This window comes from Culicoides brevitarsis, chromosome 2 (assembly GCF_036172545.1).
Source record: "Culicoides brevitarsis isolate CSIRO-B50_1 chromosome 2, AGI_CSIRO_Cbre_v1, whole genome shotgun sequence".
Lineage (NCBI taxonomy): Eukaryota > Metazoa > Arthropoda > Insecta > Diptera > Ceratopogonidae > Culicoides > Culicoides brevitarsis.
Window position 1 is genome coordinate 14,398,054 of NC_087086.1, and position 15,097 is coordinate 14,413,150.

The 15,097-nt window shown below is 29.8% G+C and overlaps 5 protein-coding genes across 7 annotated transcripts; 3 read left to right on the forward strand and 2 right to left on the reverse strand.

The window, feature by feature from the left end:
* Positions 1 to 1,419: 1,419 nt before the first annotated feature.
* Positions 1,420 to 4,674, reverse strand: LOC134829751 (transmembrane protein 184C). Its single transcript, XM_063842995.1, has 5 exons — positions 4,331 to 4,674; positions 4,146 to 4,222; positions 3,848 to 4,067; positions 2,718 to 2,775; positions 1,420 to 2,658 (listed from the first exon to the last, which is right to left on the reverse strand). Exons 1-5 carry the CDS (start codon positions 4,542 to 4,544, stop codon positions 1,668 to 1,670), a joined length of 1,560 nt encoding a protein of 519 aa, XP_063699065.1. The 5' UTR covers positions 4,545 to 4,674; the 3' UTR covers positions 1,420 to 1,667.
* A 359-nt stretch (positions 4,675 to 5,033) lies between these two features.
* On the reverse strand, positions 5,034 to 6,354 carry LOC134829752 (prostasin-like). The gene is made up of 5 exons (XM_063842996.1): positions 6,231 to 6,354; positions 6,136 to 6,180; positions 5,604 to 6,078; positions 5,530 to 5,544; positions 5,034 to 5,470 (listed from the first exon to the last, which is right to left on the reverse strand). The coding sequence occupies exons 1-5, from the start codon at positions 6,337 to 6,339 to the stop codon at positions 5,332 to 5,334; spliced, it is 783 nt and encodes a 260-aa protein (XP_063699066.1). The 5' UTR covers positions 6,340 to 6,354; the 3' UTR covers positions 5,034 to 5,331.
* A 208-nt stretch (positions 6,355 to 6,562) lies between these two features.
* Positions 6,563 to 7,466, forward strand: LOC134830923 (venom peptide isomerase heavy chain-like). Its single transcript, XM_063844539.1, has 2 exons — positions 6,563 to 6,808; positions 6,865 to 7,466. The coding sequence occupies exons 1-2, from the start codon at positions 6,571 to 6,573 to the stop codon at positions 7,401 to 7,403; spliced, it is 777 nt and encodes a 258-aa protein (XP_063700609.1). The 5' UTR covers positions 6,563 to 6,570; the 3' UTR covers positions 7,404 to 7,466.
* Positions 7,467 to 8,227: 761 nt separating this feature from the next.
* Positions 8,228 to 9,278, forward strand: LOC134830535 (coagulation factor IX-like). The gene is made up of 3 exons (XM_063844044.1): positions 8,228 to 8,754; positions 8,811 to 8,991; positions 9,050 to 9,278. Exons 1-3 carry the CDS (start codon positions 8,242 to 8,244, stop codon positions 9,136 to 9,138), a joined length of 783 nt encoding a protein of 260 aa, XP_063700114.1. The 5' UTR covers positions 8,228 to 8,241; the 3' UTR covers positions 9,139 to 9,278.
* A 732-nt stretch (positions 9,279 to 10,010) lies between these two features.
* Positions 10,011 to 14,734, forward strand: LOC134830631 (calnexin). Of its 3 annotated transcripts, none has more exons than XM_063844178.1 (7): positions 10,011 to 10,127; positions 10,693 to 11,219; positions 11,287 to 11,420; positions 12,159 to 12,747; positions 12,814 to 12,954; positions 13,014 to 13,139; positions 14,057 to 14,734. In XM_063844178.1, exons 2-7 carry the CDS (start codon positions 10,710 to 10,712, stop codon positions 14,309 to 14,311), a joined length of 1,755 nt encoding a protein of 584 aa, XP_063700248.1. In that variant the 5' UTR covers positions 10,011 to 10,127; positions 10,693 to 10,709; the 3' UTR covers positions 14,312 to 14,734. The 3 variants fall into 3 exon arrangements, with proteins under 3 accessions (XP_063700248.1, XP_063700246.1, XP_063700247.1); XM_063844176.1 differs by lacking the exon at positions 13,014 to 13,139 and adding an exon at positions 13,272 to 13,403; XM_063844177.1 differs by lacking the exons at positions 10,011 to 10,127; positions 13,014 to 13,139 and adding an exon at positions 13,272 to 13,403 and having other exon boundaries at positions 10,539 to 11,219.
* Positions 14,735 to 15,097: the final 363 nt, after the last annotated feature.

Below are 15,097 nucleotides of genomic sequence, written 5' to 3' on the forward strand. Positions count from 1 at the left end.
CCGCTCCAAATTTTTTTGAACTTTTTGTCCCATGCTTCATTTCAGGAGCCGAAAATCCAATGGGGTAAAATAAAAAAAAATATATAAAATTTCATCAAAATTGGCCGTTTTTTGGTCTTTTTTCATATTTTTTTCAAGAAATTTCCCAAAATTTTAAATTTTTTTTTTAAATTTTTAAGAATTTTGGTATTTAAAATCGTATTCAACATGAATTTTCTTCTTTGAAATTTTTTTCAAAAAAATTTATTTTCAAAAATTTTTGACAGTTATTTTTACAAATTTTTTTTGTTAAATTTTTAACTTGAAATACTCTGAGATGAATTTTAAATTATCAAATATCAATAAAATAAACTAAAATATTAATTATTGACAAAAAACTGTTAAAATTTTGTCATTTGTATGAAAAAGTATTTCATTTTTTTTTTTATTTTGCCCCCCCCCAACTTTTGAAAAAAAGTTTTTGGGACAAAAAGTTCGAAATAAATTTGGAGCGGTCTTATATGGTTAAAAAAATTATCCGATGTCTGAAACGAAAAAATTGATAGTTTCTAAATCTTATAATGAAAGTAATTTATTTTATATGGAGTTTAGATCAAAATTTTTGAAACAGAAAAAAAATAAAAAAAAATTAAAATAATTTTTTTCTTACAAAATGCCAAAAATTAAACGAATTTTGACCGTTAATTAATATATTTATTTGCTGTTTTAAGTTTTTTTGCATTGATATTTGTATATTTGAAAATAAATTAAAAACATTTTATTTAAAATTAAAAAAAAAATTAGTAGGAGGTACCTATCATAAAAAACAGCTGTCAAATTTTTAGAAAAATAATCTTTGTAATTTTAAAGAAAATTTTTATTTGAGATCGATTTGAGAAGGAAATCCATGTGAAAATGCAATTTTTAAAACAAAAATTTGAAAAAACTTTGAAAAATTCTTAAAATTATATGAAAATAGATTTAAAAATTGTAGTTTTTGATGAAATTTTTTTTGTCCTTTTTTTTGTTTTTTTTTCAGGGGAGGCCTCCTTAACCTTTTAAGTTCAAAAATTTTTTTAAATTTTACTTGCTTTTTAAGATTTTTGACTTGAGCTTAAGCTTCTAGTCTAAAGTCATTTTTTTTTGTTTTCAACAAAACTTCGAGAAAAAAAAAATTAACGACTAAAACAATTTTGAAAGAATTTTTTGATAAGAAAAAATGAGTCAAATAAAATAAATTTCTATATCCTCCACGATATTCATTTCAAACATAAAACGCGAAACAAAAAATGTTTTTGGAGTATCCTCAAGTTTAAGTCAAATAATTTTGACTAAATAAATTCGTTCTAAAAATTAAAACAAAAAATTCTTGACGCCACAAAAAATCGTAGAATCGCTAATATCAAGAAAAAAAAAACGCAATTCTTTTTATTTATACAAGAAAATATCGAATATATTTTATTTTTTTTACTTCTAACTCTTTTAAACATAAACTTATAAAATAAAACGGATTCATTCGTTAATTCTAGCCTACATGCTACTCGTGTAAACTAAATTACGGGGAATAAATGTAAATAAAGGAGAAAAGTGACTAACAAACACTTCTTAATCTCTAAAAAAAATAAATTCAACATTCACGCAGCGAAAAAAAAACAATTTCTAGTACGATTCACACTCAATTTTCGGTTTTAGGTCTTCTTGTCTCCCTCATATTTGTAATTAATGTGAGTTTGTTCGCGTCCTCTGACATTGACCTCGATAAAATCATTTGGTTGCTGCTCCACGATGCCGCCTCCGCCGCCGGCAATCCAATCACTATTACTACTATCAGACTTTTTAATGTTCTGCGTCGAGGAGTTGCCGCCGCCGCCTGTCGTGGTATTTTCCGTCTCGGTGCGACTCGAAGACGACTGCGTCATGCTGCTCTGCGTCGATAACGGATAATTCACGCTGAAGAGATTTGCCTGCACAAATCCGTCATCTTCGCGTTTCGGCGGCGGCTTCACGATATTCATCGCTCCGTAGCGATTCGCGTGTTTCGCTCCCGTCGTCGACGACGACGACTGATAATTCAATTGATCCGTGATGAGATATTCACGTTCGCCCCCGACTCGTCCTCGCGGAACGTGATAATAATTACTTCGTCCCTGCAAGCGACGCGCAAAGGAACTTCCCACAACGCCAATGTGTTCGCCAATGTCGTCACGCACGTCGCTGATGTCGAGCATTGTCTTGAGCGCATTCAAGAAGCCGCGATTTGTCGTGTTGTCGTAGTTCGGGGCGTTGATGTGGAACGGTTTGTGCGGGAAGGAATAGTGATGCGCCACCGCAGCGAGGAACATTTCGATGCAAATGAGGAAATTTTGCAGTTTGGTCGAGAGTAAATGCGGATCCGTTTTGTCAAAATCGTCTTCGCCGAAGACGTTGCTGATAAATCCGAAGTAGACGAGGAACTCGATGAGGACCCCTTGGAAGAACGAGAAGAAAATGACGGCTTTGATGCAGAGAAACTTTGGTAGCGGCTTCATGGGGGACAATTCTTGGCGATTTGCCTTGTAGAAGAGCACGAGACAGTACATGGCGAGCGTTTGGGAGATGTTGTTGATGAAGAGGATGTAAATGTAGGCGACATTGAACTTGAATTGACCTTCGCCGTACACGTCGTTCATCTCGCAAATGCTGAAAAAAACAGGAAAAAATAATGAAATTGATAAGAATGGGAATTTTGCGGAACTTACAAAGCGATTGATGTGGTAATTGGTCGAACAACGGCGTACTGTAAGATTCCGTGTTTGCCTAAAAATTGAGAAAAAAATAAAATTTTTTTTTGTTAGAATTAAGAAAAAAATATTGATGCTTGGAGCAGCAATCGATTTTTTTATTATTTTTTTTTAATAATTAAATTTTTTAAAAAATAAAAAAAGTAAAATAAAATCAATTTTAAATTTAAAAAATTATTAAAAAAAATAAATTAAAAAAAAAATAAATAAAAAATCAGAAAAAACATTTTTCGAAGGTAAAATTTTGAAATCAATTCTTTGAAAATTATAAGTTCTTAAAATACTAAAAAACTTAAAAAAAAATTTTTCGTAAAAAAAAAAAAAAAAAAAAAAATTTTTAAATTTAAAAAAAAAATTAAAATTTAATTAATAAAAATTATTAATTATTTAATTAAAACTCCTATTAATTATTTTTAATTATTATTTTTTATTTTAATCTAATAAAAAAAAAATTATTAAAATTTTTAATTAATTTTTTTTTTGTAAAATAATTTAAAATTTGGTCCCCAAATTAGATAAAAATTAAATAAAAAATCTATTTCAAACAATATTCAATAAATTAAAAATTTTCATTTAAAAAAATTAATGAATATAAGCTATAAGCTCAATTCGTTCAGGGTAAAATTTTTCTTTTTATTTGAAAAATTTTTAAATTTTAATTCTAATTTTTCTCCTAATTTTTTAAAAAATTTGTTAATAAAATTGAAAAAATGCAAAAATATTAAAATTATTCGCCTTAAAATTTTTACTCAAATTTTTAGCAGTAAAATGCATGAAAAAAGCGAGAAAAAACATTTTTGGAATAAAATTTTCTCTAATTCTAATTTTCAGTAATTTTTTTTTAACCAAAATTACTTTTCCAAAACGATATTTTGCCTCCTTTTCGTCAATTTTAACATAAAATTTTGAATAAAACTTTTCGTATTAATTTGAATGGCTTAAGAAAAATATTCAAAATGATGAATTTTAATGTCAAAAACCATCAAAAACCATACCAAATGTCTTTTTAGTCTATTTTTACACCAGAAAGGTATAAAAAGCGTCTTGAATTGCAAAAACGATGAAAATGTAAAAAAAAAACTCCTTACAATTATGCACAAATTCCCGCCCCATCTCCCATGTGGGCAAACAGCACAACGGAAAAAAGTGTTTCACTTGGGGCTTATCTTCTAGGTTTGCCACTAAATCCATCTGGAGATTCAAGTAATTCAAAAGATACTTCATGAAGTTATATATCACATAGGCTTCGTAGCATTCGCGTACGGAATCCATATAAATTGAGTGCGCTGGCCATAACAAACCGAACCACTGCAACAACAAAGAGACGTTGCGTCGTAAATAAGTGATTTACATTTATGGCTAAAACGGAATTTTTTTTCTACTTACGGCATTTAAAGCGTAAATCGGCACCATCCACAGTATTCGGATTATGTGTTTTTGCAAGGCCGGCTTCGTAAAATGAACTAAAAATAATTAAAAAAAAGAGATAAGATTACAGGAGAAATGACTCATTAGACGACGAAAAAGCTTCAAAAAATTTATTACACAATGAATGAAAAAAAAATATTTACCGATGTGCTGCGAAATATGCCAAAAGCTAATTGGCAGTGCCAGAATGACGAAAAGTCCACTGATGAGTACGAGCTGGTCCTTGCTTTTGAATCCATCCTTCACGGAGTTCACAATTAGGTACGGGACGACGAGAATCAAGAGCAGCAAATAGATCAGAATCAACAGTGGTCGCATAAATCGTCGATATCTCGAGTAAAAGTTTGATGTGCACATTTTTAATTCACATTTTCTGTTATTTTAGACACAAATTTCGATTTTATTCTATTAATTTCGCATACTTTTACTGGTTTTGAGAGATTTTAAGCGAAAAACAACATAAAGAAATTTTATTTTGCTCTTTTGTTTTCATTTAGCAAATTCTTGAATTATCGTGTGGCAAATTTATATTTTATCACTTTCATTCGTCTCACTTGAAAACTGCTTACAATTTCATAATTTTTTAATTTTAGAACTTTTTCAGAAAAATTCTTAAGTTTTCACGAAGGAAAATTCAAATGTTTGTCTCTTGTGAAGATTTTTTCGGAAAATATCATAAAAATGAGTCAAAAGCTTCAGCTTCAGAGTATTTTATTTATGTACAACGTATACGTCATACAGCCTGTGTAACGGAAAATTTTAAAATGAAGCCATGGGATTGGAGGAAAAATTTAGTGATGTCAAAAATTTTATTGAACAAATTTCTGTTTCAAAATTTTTATTAAAAAAAATATTTTTTATGGATTTTAATCGCAATTTTAGGAAATTTTCAACGAATTAAGGTTAAATTTTAAGATTTTTAATGATTCTTCTTGTAAAATTTTCTTGAAAATCAAAATTATCGAAATTTCAATGACTTCAACTCGAAATAATTTATTATCAGTCAATATCTCTCTCTTTTTAACTTTTATGTAATTTTTCTTTAAATTATAATTAAATTTTGAAATGTATATTGAAAAGTTAAATTAAATTGAGGTTAGGTTTAACAAAAACATGATCGCGATATTTTAAGACTTATAAGGTTTTAAGTTTGCATATGTTGCTGAATCCAGTTGACGAAAGAAGAAGTCAGTACAAATACTCCTGGACGATTTGGCAATGCACAAGGTTGAGGTCCCCATGAAACGACGCCAACTAAAACTCCATCTTGTGTCAATGGGCCACTAAAAATATTTCAAAGTTTTATTTCTACTACAAATTTCAATTATTTTTTTTTACTTACCCAGAATCGGCATTACTGTTCAAAGAGAAAAAAGTAAGTTAAAATATTTTCAACTCATCAAATAAATTTCTTACCATGTAGCATGTGATCCATCTAATTGTCCAGCACATACATTTACTCGTTTGTCATATTTAATTGAGAAAACGCGATAAAGTTCGGCACATTTTTCGCTCGTATGAATTGGCAGCCATGCTTTCTTCAAATATTGTGCATAATTTCCGCTCTGGTCTCGTGATTGATCTCCCCAACCAGCAGCCAAAGCCCAACCACTTGGATACGTGTTAGGCCATGGAAGCTGTACGGTTCTCACATATTGATTAAATTCAAAAGGTTGTGTTACTTTCAACATTGCAATGTCATTGGGACCGATTTGAGGGCCATAAGCTTCGTGTGCGAAGAATCGAGCTACTTTACGAGTTTGTTCAGTTCCAGTTGTCCATTGGAAGATATCATAAGCGCCGGCATAAACGACACACTGATTTACGGGATGAACACAATGAGCTGCTGTTACAACCCAGTAGTTATTGACGATGCTTCCGCCGCAGTAGTCTAAAAGGTAATTTTAAATTTGTTTCTTTGAGAAACTTAAAAAAAACTTTTACTTACGCCTTCCATTTATATGAATAGTAACAATCCACGGAAACTCTCCATCTAGAAAAAATTAAGTTATTCCTCAAATTAACAAAATTTTAAATACTTACGTCTAGCCCATTCTCCTCCAACAATCCTGTTTCCAGAGTGATTACCTGGCTGGCAATTCACGAAAGCCAAAGCTGCACAAACTAATAAAAGCACAAACCTCATTTTCATTTAGAGATTTGAAAATGACAAAGAAACTGTTTTTGCCCTCCTTTTATATCTTTAAGATGGGAAGTCAAATTTGATAGAAATATATCATCTGACTAACGTTTAAAAACAAATAGTTTCAAGTAAACAGTTTCATAAATTTAACTTTTGATTGATTTATCAAATATCACCTTTTCACAAATACTATCATGTTTCTTAAACTTAAATTTTTCATTACAGAACAAGAGCTTGATCATGGAAGTCGTTTTTCGTACAATTTCTGTATTAATATTTTTAGTTTCTCCAAGTTTTTGTATTTATAAAGGAATTCCCGCGGGAAAACATGAATTTCCATATCAAGTAGCCATATTGTTAGTCAATGAAGGACCCGACGAACCAATTTTATGCAATGGAGCTATTTTGAACAAAAATTGGATCATTAGTACAGCTTCTTGTCTAACATCTCACGATAAGGAAAACTTAAATGCTGTTGGTAATTTAAACAATTTGAAGTAAAAATCTAAAAGTTTTAATATTAACTTTTTAAAGCTGGAGTCCATTACATATCAGCATGGACAAATCATGAACATCGAAGAGAATTAACCAAAGTAGTTGCTCATCCAGATTTTGATCAAGAAGCGAAACCAAATGCCCTTTATGATGTTGCTGTCGGACAATTAAACGAACCCTTTGTATTTGGAGAGCACGTGAAAGCTGTATCTTTACCTGAAAAGAATACTTACCCATCGGGTAAAAGTTGGGTTGCTGGATGGGGAGGAACGTCGATCATTTATATGAGACCTAATGACTTGATGAAGGCAGAAGTTAGAATTAGTCCGAAAAATGGTTGCATTGAATCAGCAGCAGGACCAATGTTTTGTGCTACTCATTCAAATACTTCACCAATTTGTAAATGGGACGATGGAGCTCCTTTAGTTCAAGAACATGAAGGCAATTTTGTGTTAATTGGTGTTGCTACGATTCCGTTTATTCCGAAAAATACAAATAAATGTCCTAGTAGTACGCAATCTAGTAAATTTGCGATGGTTTCGCAGTTGAAGGATTGGATAGAAAAGACGATTGAGTAACGTGAACTTTATTGAAATTATTGTTCAGTATGTTTAATAAATTTGTTGAATTCAATTAAAGGACACATTTTCTACAGATTTTTATTTTACATAAAAGAATCTTCAAGATATCAATTGATAAGAATTTCAAAAAGATTTTTTTAAGTTTTTAAATTGATCAAGATGAACCCATTTTTTATTGAGGTCTATGCATTTCCTTTGATGCAAGCCTTCTTTTATTAAAATTGTCGATATATCAATTAAAATAAACTCTTTTTTACCGCATTTTGAAGAAAAATGTATTCCCTGTGTGTGTGTGTGTAGTAAGCTTTTTCACATTTTTTTTAAAAATGATCAAGGTATCAATAGGAAATTATTTTTTAAAAGTCAAAAGTTTTTAGATCTTGACTTGAAAAATTTCATTTTTAAGCTTAAAAATACGTTCATTTTGTGTAAAAACGGCTTATAAAAATGTGCATTTCCTTTGGTTTTGAGGTGTATGGAATTGTGAAAGGACCATAGTATCGAATTTTTCGTTTTTACAACTATTTGTAAACATTTTTTAAGTTTCTAAAAAAAGCTGCGGTATAGTAAAATCTAATTAATTATTTATGATTTTTCATTTTTCTCAAAAATGTTTTAAAAAAAAGATTGATTTTTTTCGATTTTACTTTAAAATATAGCATTTAGCTGAAAAATGAGCTTGACAACTGTCTAAAATTTTATTTACTTAACTTTGCTCTTCACATTGATTGATGTTAGATTAAGTCTTCAACTTTCAAGATTGTAAGTTTTCGCTTATAAATACATCGGTTTTACAGAAAATAAGCTTCATTCTCGTTTTGAATTTTACCAAAAAATGAATCTTATTTCATCAACCTTACTTTTCACTATTTCCTTATTTTTCAGTGAAATAGCAGCAAATTCCGTACGAATTATTGGAGGATCCAGCGTTAAGCCAAATGAAATTCCATTTGTAGTTAGTGTCCAATCTGGCGGAGTTCATGTTTGTGGAGGTTCAATTCTAAATGAAAATTATGTTTTAACTGCGGCTCGATGTGTTGAAGAATCCGAAGACTTGACTGTTGTCGCTGGAGAACACAATTTGGAAGACGATGACGGAAATGAACAAAAACGAGAAGTTGCAGAAGTTAAAGTTCACGAATATTATTATCGCAATAAAGATAAAGACTTTGGAGCTCATGACTTGGCATTGCTTAAAGTTGCTGAGCCATTTGAGTTGAATGATCGTGTCTCGAAGATTAATTTGCCAGAGAAGAAAGATACATATCCAGCAGGAACTGCATTGACAGCTGGATGGGGAAAAGTAGGAGGGATTTTAGGAATTCCAAGAGAAACGGATGTGCTTCATGTTAGTAAAATCTTAAAACTTTATTTTTAAATAAAATTTTAAATTTCAACTTTCAGAAAGTAGAAATGGATATTCAAACCCAACGAAAATGTCTTGAAGATTGGGACGATGAAATTTCTACCAATAGATATATTTGTGCTGGATCTGCATCGAAAAGACTTTGTGAAGGAGATGTCGGAGGACCATTGGCACAAGGAAATAAAGACGAAGCTACTTTAGTTGGAGTTGCGACTTATGGTGAGAGAAGAAAACTCTCAAGACATTTAAGGTTTTTAGCATTTTTTTTAAATTTCAGGTCCTTGTGGCTCACTTGGCTTTAAAAATAATCTTTTTGTGCAAGTTTCGAAATATCTCGACTGGATTAATGAGAAGCTCGAAGAGTAAAAACTAAAAATTTATAGAGAAAGAAATAAATTAAAATCTTATTAGGCTTCGATTCGCTAATAACTGATGAAAATTTAAGTTTAGATTTAAATGAGATTTTCCTCACAAAATAAAAAATAAACAATTTAATTAAAGTCAAATCACAAGCAATATTCTTCAACAACAAAGGACACCTTTCAGTTCTTGAATGCTAAAATTCTGTGGAAACGGAGATCAGTAAAGAAAAGTAAATAAACCTAATAAAAAGCTCACTTTCGCTAAAAAAAGCTCACTTTCGCTAAAACTTCGAAAGAATCTAATTAAATGAGAATTCGATAAAAAATTTTAATTGGAAATTGGCTCTTAACAAAAAAAAAAAAAACAAAAAATTCTTGAACCAACTAAGTAGAAAATCTAAAAAATTTTTTTTTTTTGCTTTTTTATTTTTTTAAAATTGAAAAACTTTAAGAATATTTTGACTTAATTTTACAAAAGCTCAAGCTTAAAAAAATATAAAATTATGTCAAAAGTCAATTTTTTTTTGAAATTCGACTAAAATTTGGGTAAAAATTTAAATTTTAAATTTATTTTGAAAATTTAAAATAAAAAATTGGTAAATTAAGTTATTTGAAGAACTTTACTTAAGTCAAACTTAAGTGACTTTTACTCAAGCTTAAGTCAAATAAATTATACTTTTGACTAAATGAAGTTTGCAGCCCTTTAAAAAAAGTATTTTTTCTTGCTTTAAATTCAATTTTAAACTTTTTCACAAAATTTCTTTAAATTTTATCTTCAACTCTATTTTTTCTCATTCAAAAATAACCGCCAAACTTTTTTGAATATTCAAGTACTCAAATCGTTAACGCATTTGACTCACTTTGAACATCACTAGTTTTCAATTTATTCAGTGAAATAGTGGCCGGCCTTTTTTCGATAATTGTCTAATAAAAATTGGACTTTATCCTTCAAAAACACGCGGAAAGCATTCCATTAATGCTACTTTAGTTAAGGTAATTCAAGGCAACCGCCCACGTCACGTGCAATCAGCGAAAAATGCATAAGAAATTATCGAACCACGTCAGAGTAATCAATTGAATGCAATTTGTGCGTGTGTACCTCTACGACAGGCAAAAATCGTTCTTTATCTCTGTTTGCCGAGACCTTTTTTTCTGTGTAAACATTACACGAAAAACTAATCCGCAGCGAGTTTGGTGACGAAATTTGAGAAATTTGGACGACATGTGACCCAAGCCCTCATTGTTGCATGCAATTCGTGAGTGATTTGACACAAAAACTCACTTAAAGTCCCTTTGATTTTTTTTTTGTATGACTTCTCCCCTTTTTTTACGTTACTATGTTGATTGATAGTACGACGGAACGTGTGAAGTTAGTTGCATTTCGGTCGTCGGCGTGTACAAAAGTGCCTCGAGTAGATGGGAATCCGCACTAGCACCAATTGCATATCGATTTTTTAATTATTTTGTGTAACAAAAGCAGGGAATTCATGCATTTTTCATCGTCAACACGGGATTTTTAGACGAAAAAGTGCTGACGATTTTTTTTTTGCGCTTTTAGGAAATCAAAAAGCAATCATGAAAGATAAATTTCTACTGAATCTCTTGATATTGGGTCTCTTGGTGGCCGGCAATGTGTGTCAAGAGGAGCCTTTGACTGTGGATGAAGACGATGATGGTGTCGTTGTTGAATCGGAAGATGCCGAAGACTTTATCGAGTACAAGAGTCCCGTGCCTGAACCCGGAAAATTCTACTTTGCCGAGCATTTTGACGACAAAGCTGAATTCGAGAAGAAATGGGTGAAATCGCGCGCCAAGAAGGAAGGCATTGACGAAGATATCGCCAAGTACGATGGATTGTGGGCCGTTGAGGAGCCAATGAAGAGCATTTTGCGCGACGATTTGGGTCTCGTGTTGAAGTCGAAGGCGAAACATGCCGCCATTGCATCGCGATTGACGAAGCCGTTTGTGTTTGCGGACAAACCGTTGGTCGTGCAATACGAAGTTACGTGGCAAGATGGGCAAGAATGCGGCGGTTCTTACATAAAATTGTTGTCGTCAGGAAAGGATACCGCTGACTTGGCACAAGTAAGTCGAACAATGTTCAACGGAATTATAATCCAATTAAAACGATTTTTTTTTCGTTTTTTTTTAGTTCCAAGACAAAACCCCTTACACAATTATGTTTGGGCCAGACAAGTGTGGCAATGATGCCAAGTTACACTTCATTTTCCGTCATATTAATCCAATTAACGGCACTATCACGGAGAAACACAGCAAAAAGCCAAAGTGAGTGATGTAATGTTGTAAGAATCTTGCTCAGAATTTTTTTTCCCAATTTTTTCATTTTTGACAAAAAAAAATTAAAAAAATAATTAAAAAAAAATATAGAGTAAAATTTCATTAATTTAAATTAAAAATTATTTTTTGTAAATTTATTTTTCAAAGTTTTTTTTTTTTTGAAGATCAGAGTTTTTTTCAACTAAAATCTATAACACTTATAATACTTATAAAATCGTCCATTAAATTAATTGAATTTTATAATTTTTTTTAAATATTCTTAAAAATAATTTCTTTTTTTTTAATTTTTTAAAATAATTTTTTTTAATCTAATTTAAAAAAAAAATTAAAAATTAAAATCAAAATATTTATTTTTTTTAATTTTTTGACGAGTTGATTTGAAAACCGAAGAAAAATTTAATTAATTAATTATTTATAATCAAAAATTTAATTAATTATTTTTTAAAATTTATATTAAAGATTTTTTAGTAATTTTTTTACTAATATTTTTAATAATTTTTTAAATTAATATTTTAAATATTTGAATTTAAATTAAATTTTTTTTTTTCAGAAAATCAATTAAGGCAAAAGTTTTTGCTCTTTTTGATTTTCAATTTAAATTCATAAAAAATTATTAAAAATTCAATTAAAAAAAATATTAAAAATTAATAAAAAATTTAAAATTAATTTTTAACGATTTTTGAAAAAAAAAGTCTTCTATATATTTGTCTTAAAATTTTTTTACAGAGACCGTTTGGAAGAGCCCTTCAAAGACAAGCAACCCCACTTGTACCAACTCGTTTTGCGTCCCGACAACACTTTTACGGTTCGCGTTGATCACAACATCGTCAACGAAGGTCATCTTCTCGAGGATTTCCAGCCTCCCGTAAATCCGCCGAAGGAAATTGACGATCCCACGGACAAAAAACCCGAAGATTGGGACGAACGCGAACGCATTCCAGACCCAGAAGCACGCAAACCCGAAGATTGGGACGAAGATGCGCCTCCTCAAATCCCGGATCCGAATGCCGTGAAGCCCGACGGATGGTTGGATGACCTTGAAGAGATGATTGCCGATCCAGATGCCAAGAAACCCGACGATTGGGACGTTGATATCGACGGAGAATGGGAAGCACCTTTGATTCCAAATCCCTTGTGCGAAAAAGCTGTCGGATGTGGTTTGTGGAAAGCGCCGCTCGTGAAGAATCCCGACTATAAGGGCAAATGGAGAGCACCCTACATCGATAATCCTAATTACAAAGGAAAATGGTCACCACGACGCATTCCAAATCCAGACTTTTTCGAGGATCTTCATCCATTTAAAATGACCACGATTGTAAGTTTCTCTCAAAATTGATGAAAATTGTCAAAAAATTGAATTTTAACAATTTTTTGCTTTTAGAGTGCCGTTGGATTCGAATTATGGTCCATGTCGGGCGATATTCTTTTCGACAACTTGGTCATTTCCGACGATGAAACCGTTGTACGTGACTGGGCCGCTCAAACTTATGATCTCAAACGCAAGCAAATCGACAGACAATCGGTAAGTCTTGAATTTTTTTCTGAAATTTCACAAAAAAATAACAAAAATGCACCGAAAAGCATACATTATGGGAGCGATTATTGAAAAGATTGAATTACAAACCTGGTTGGTGGGCCGTTTACTTTTGCTATTGTGCCATTCCAGTTGTTGCCTACATTTATTTTTTGGCACAGCGCGTCAAGGAGGTATCAAGAAAAATTTTTAAACGGCTTCCAATGATTTTTTTTTGTAATTCGCTCGATTTCTGTATTTTTTCCTGTAAATTAGGAAAGTAGTGCTAGAAACCTTTTATCCAATTTTCCTGTAATTTTTTTTAGGAAACCCTTGTCCAACGAATTGTTAACTATACCAATGCTAATCCATGGCTTTGGGCAGTTTATGTAGTTGCCATCGGCTTGCCAATTACAATTTTGTTGTATCTTTGCTGCTCGCCATCGACTCCAAAGAAGGTAATTTTTTTTGCTTCGATTTTTTTTTATCGCACAATTTTTTTTTTATTTTTTCTTTTAATTTAAATTTTTTAATTTAAAAAAATATTTTTAAAAAATATTTTTTTTTTATTTATTTATTTTTATTTTTTTTTTATTTATTTTTATAAAAATTTTTATTTTATTTATTTATTTTAAAGCTTTAATTAATTTTATTAAAAATATTTTTTTAATTTAATTTTTTTTTTGCTTTTATTTTAATTTTTCGTAGATTTTCTAAATTAAAAAAAAATAAAATTAATATTTTGAATTAAAAATTTTATTTTAATTAATAGTTCAATTAGAATTTCATTTAGATATTAAATTTTTAAACATTTTTTTTAATAATAATTTTTTATTTGAGTAAATTTTATTTTTTGATCGATTTTTTTTTAATAAAATTGTTTAAAGAAAAAAAATAATTTTTATTATAAAAAATATTTAATTAAAAAGTAAAATTTTATTAAAATTTATATTTTTTTAATTCAATTAAAATTTATTAATTTTAATAAATTTTTTCTGATACTCTTTTAGTAAAAAATTTGGATTTTTAGTTAAATTTAATAAAAATTTTATTTTTCAATTTTTGAAAAAAAAATTCTTACAATTTTTATCAATTTTTTTCTCAAAAACAGGAAAAAACCGAACATCACAAGAAAACAGACGAACCATCGCACGACGATGCCGATCACCATCAACACGCTGAACTGGATGATCCTCTTGCCCCGTCATCCGATAACGAAGCAGATGCCGCTGACGAAGTCGATGACGATGACGATCGCGAACGCAACAGCGATCCCGACAACTCTGAAGATGCCGAAGAAGTGCAAGCGCCAGTCGAACGAACACCCGAACCAGCCACCAGAAAACGAAGAGCTCGCAAAGACTAAACAAAAAAATCCAGCAGGAAAAAATTTTTTCATCAACAAAAAAGTATTGCTGCAGTACTTTTGGAACTTTTGCTAAACAAAAAATTAAGTTAAGAGAGAGGATTCGGTCGTCATCGCATTTTATTTTTTTTTTATTTTTATTATTGTTATATTTATAGATAATTTTTCTCCACAAATCACAACTTCAGCAGATGTTCTCACTCATGTTTTAGGGGATATTTTTTGTCAATAATTTTTTTTTTCGAACGATTTTTCGTGTAAATTACTCAGATTTTGGGATTTTGTTTTGATTTGTGAAAAAAAAAATAGATAATATATTTGCGTAATTTAGCTTCAAATGTTATCGAAACTTATGTCTGTACACGTAAAATAGACCAAATAGATAATTTAGACCAGAATATTAAATAAAAGTAAAAGTAAGATATGATAAAAAAAATGTTTTTTTTTTATTTTTTTTCAGAAGCAACTCAAAAAATTTAAAAAAAATATTTGATTACATTTTTGTAATCTTTAATTTTTCGAAAAATATTTTAAGATTTTTTTAAAATATTTTTTTAAACTGTAATTTTTCATGATTTTTGATACAAAAAATGCTCCAAAAAATTTAATTTTAATTTTTTTTCTTGAGTTTTTTTTGACAAAAATTTAAAAATTTTTATAAAAAATATAAAAATTTATTCGTCCTAAAAAAATTAATAATTCTATTTAAAAAAAAAATAATTAAAACTTTTATTAAACATTTTTTAATAAAAAATATTTTTTTTTGTTAAAAATTATATTTTTTTA

Excerpts from the sequence above, each read along its gene's own strand:
- LOC134829751 (XM_063842995.1), bottom strand. The coding sequence starts at position 4,544 with ATGTGCACATCAAACTTTTACTCGAGATATCGACGATTTATGCGACCA. Across the intron at positions 4,223-4,330 it reads GCATATTTCGCAGCACATCG|TTCATTTTACGAAGCCGGCC; the intron begins GTAAATATTTTT and ends AATTATTTTTAG. Across the intron at positions 4,068-4,145 it reads CGATTTACGCTTTAAATGCC|TGGTTCGGTTTGTTATGGCC; the intron begins GTAAGTAGAAAA and ends TTGTTGTTGCAG.
- LOC134829752 (XM_063842996.1), bottom strand. The coding sequence starts at position 6,339 with ATGAAAATGAGGTTTGTGCTTTTATTAGTTTGTGCAGCTTTGGCTTTC. Across the intron at positions 6,181-6,230 it reads TGGAGGAGAATGGGCTAGAC|ATGGAGAGTTTCCGTGGATT; the intron begins GTAAGTATTTAA and ends AATTTTTTCTAG. Across the intron at positions 6,079-6,135 it reads TATTCATATAAATGGAAGGC|ACTACTGCGGCGGAAGCATC; the intron begins GTAAGTAAAAGT and ends ATTACCTTTTAG.
- LOC134830923 (XM_063844539.1), top strand. The coding sequence starts at position 6,571 with ATGGAAGTCGTTTTTCGTACAATTTCTGTATTAATATTTTTAGTTTCT. Across the intron at positions 6,809-6,864 it reads GGAAAACTTAAATGCTGTTG|CTGGAGTCCATTACATATCA; the intron begins GTAATTTAAACA and ends AACTTTTTAAAG.
- LOC134830535 (XM_063844044.1), top strand. The coding sequence starts at position 8,242 with ATGAATCTTATTTCATCAACCTTACTTTTCACTATTTCCTTATTTTTC. Across the intron at positions 8,755-8,810 it reads GAGAAACGGATGTGCTTCAT|AAAGTAGAAATGGATATTCA; the intron begins GTTAGTAAAATC and ends TTCAACTTTCAG. Across the intron at positions 8,992-9,049 it reads AGTTGGAGTTGCGACTTATG|GTCCTTGTGGCTCACTTGGC; the intron begins GTGAGAGAAGAA and ends TTTAAATTTCAG.
- LOC134830631 (XM_063844176.1), top strand. The coding sequence starts at position 10,710 with ATGAAAGATAAATTTCTACTGAATCTCTTGATATTGGGTCTCTTGGTG. Across the intron at positions 12,748-12,813 it reads CATTTAAAATGACCACGATT|AGTGCCGTTGGATTCGAATT; the intron begins GTAAGTTTCTCT and ends TTTTGCTTTTAG. Across the intron at positions 13,404-14,056 it reads CGCCATCGACTCCAAAGAAG|GAAAAAACCGAACATCACAA; the intron begins GTAATTTTTTTT and ends TCTCAAAAACAG.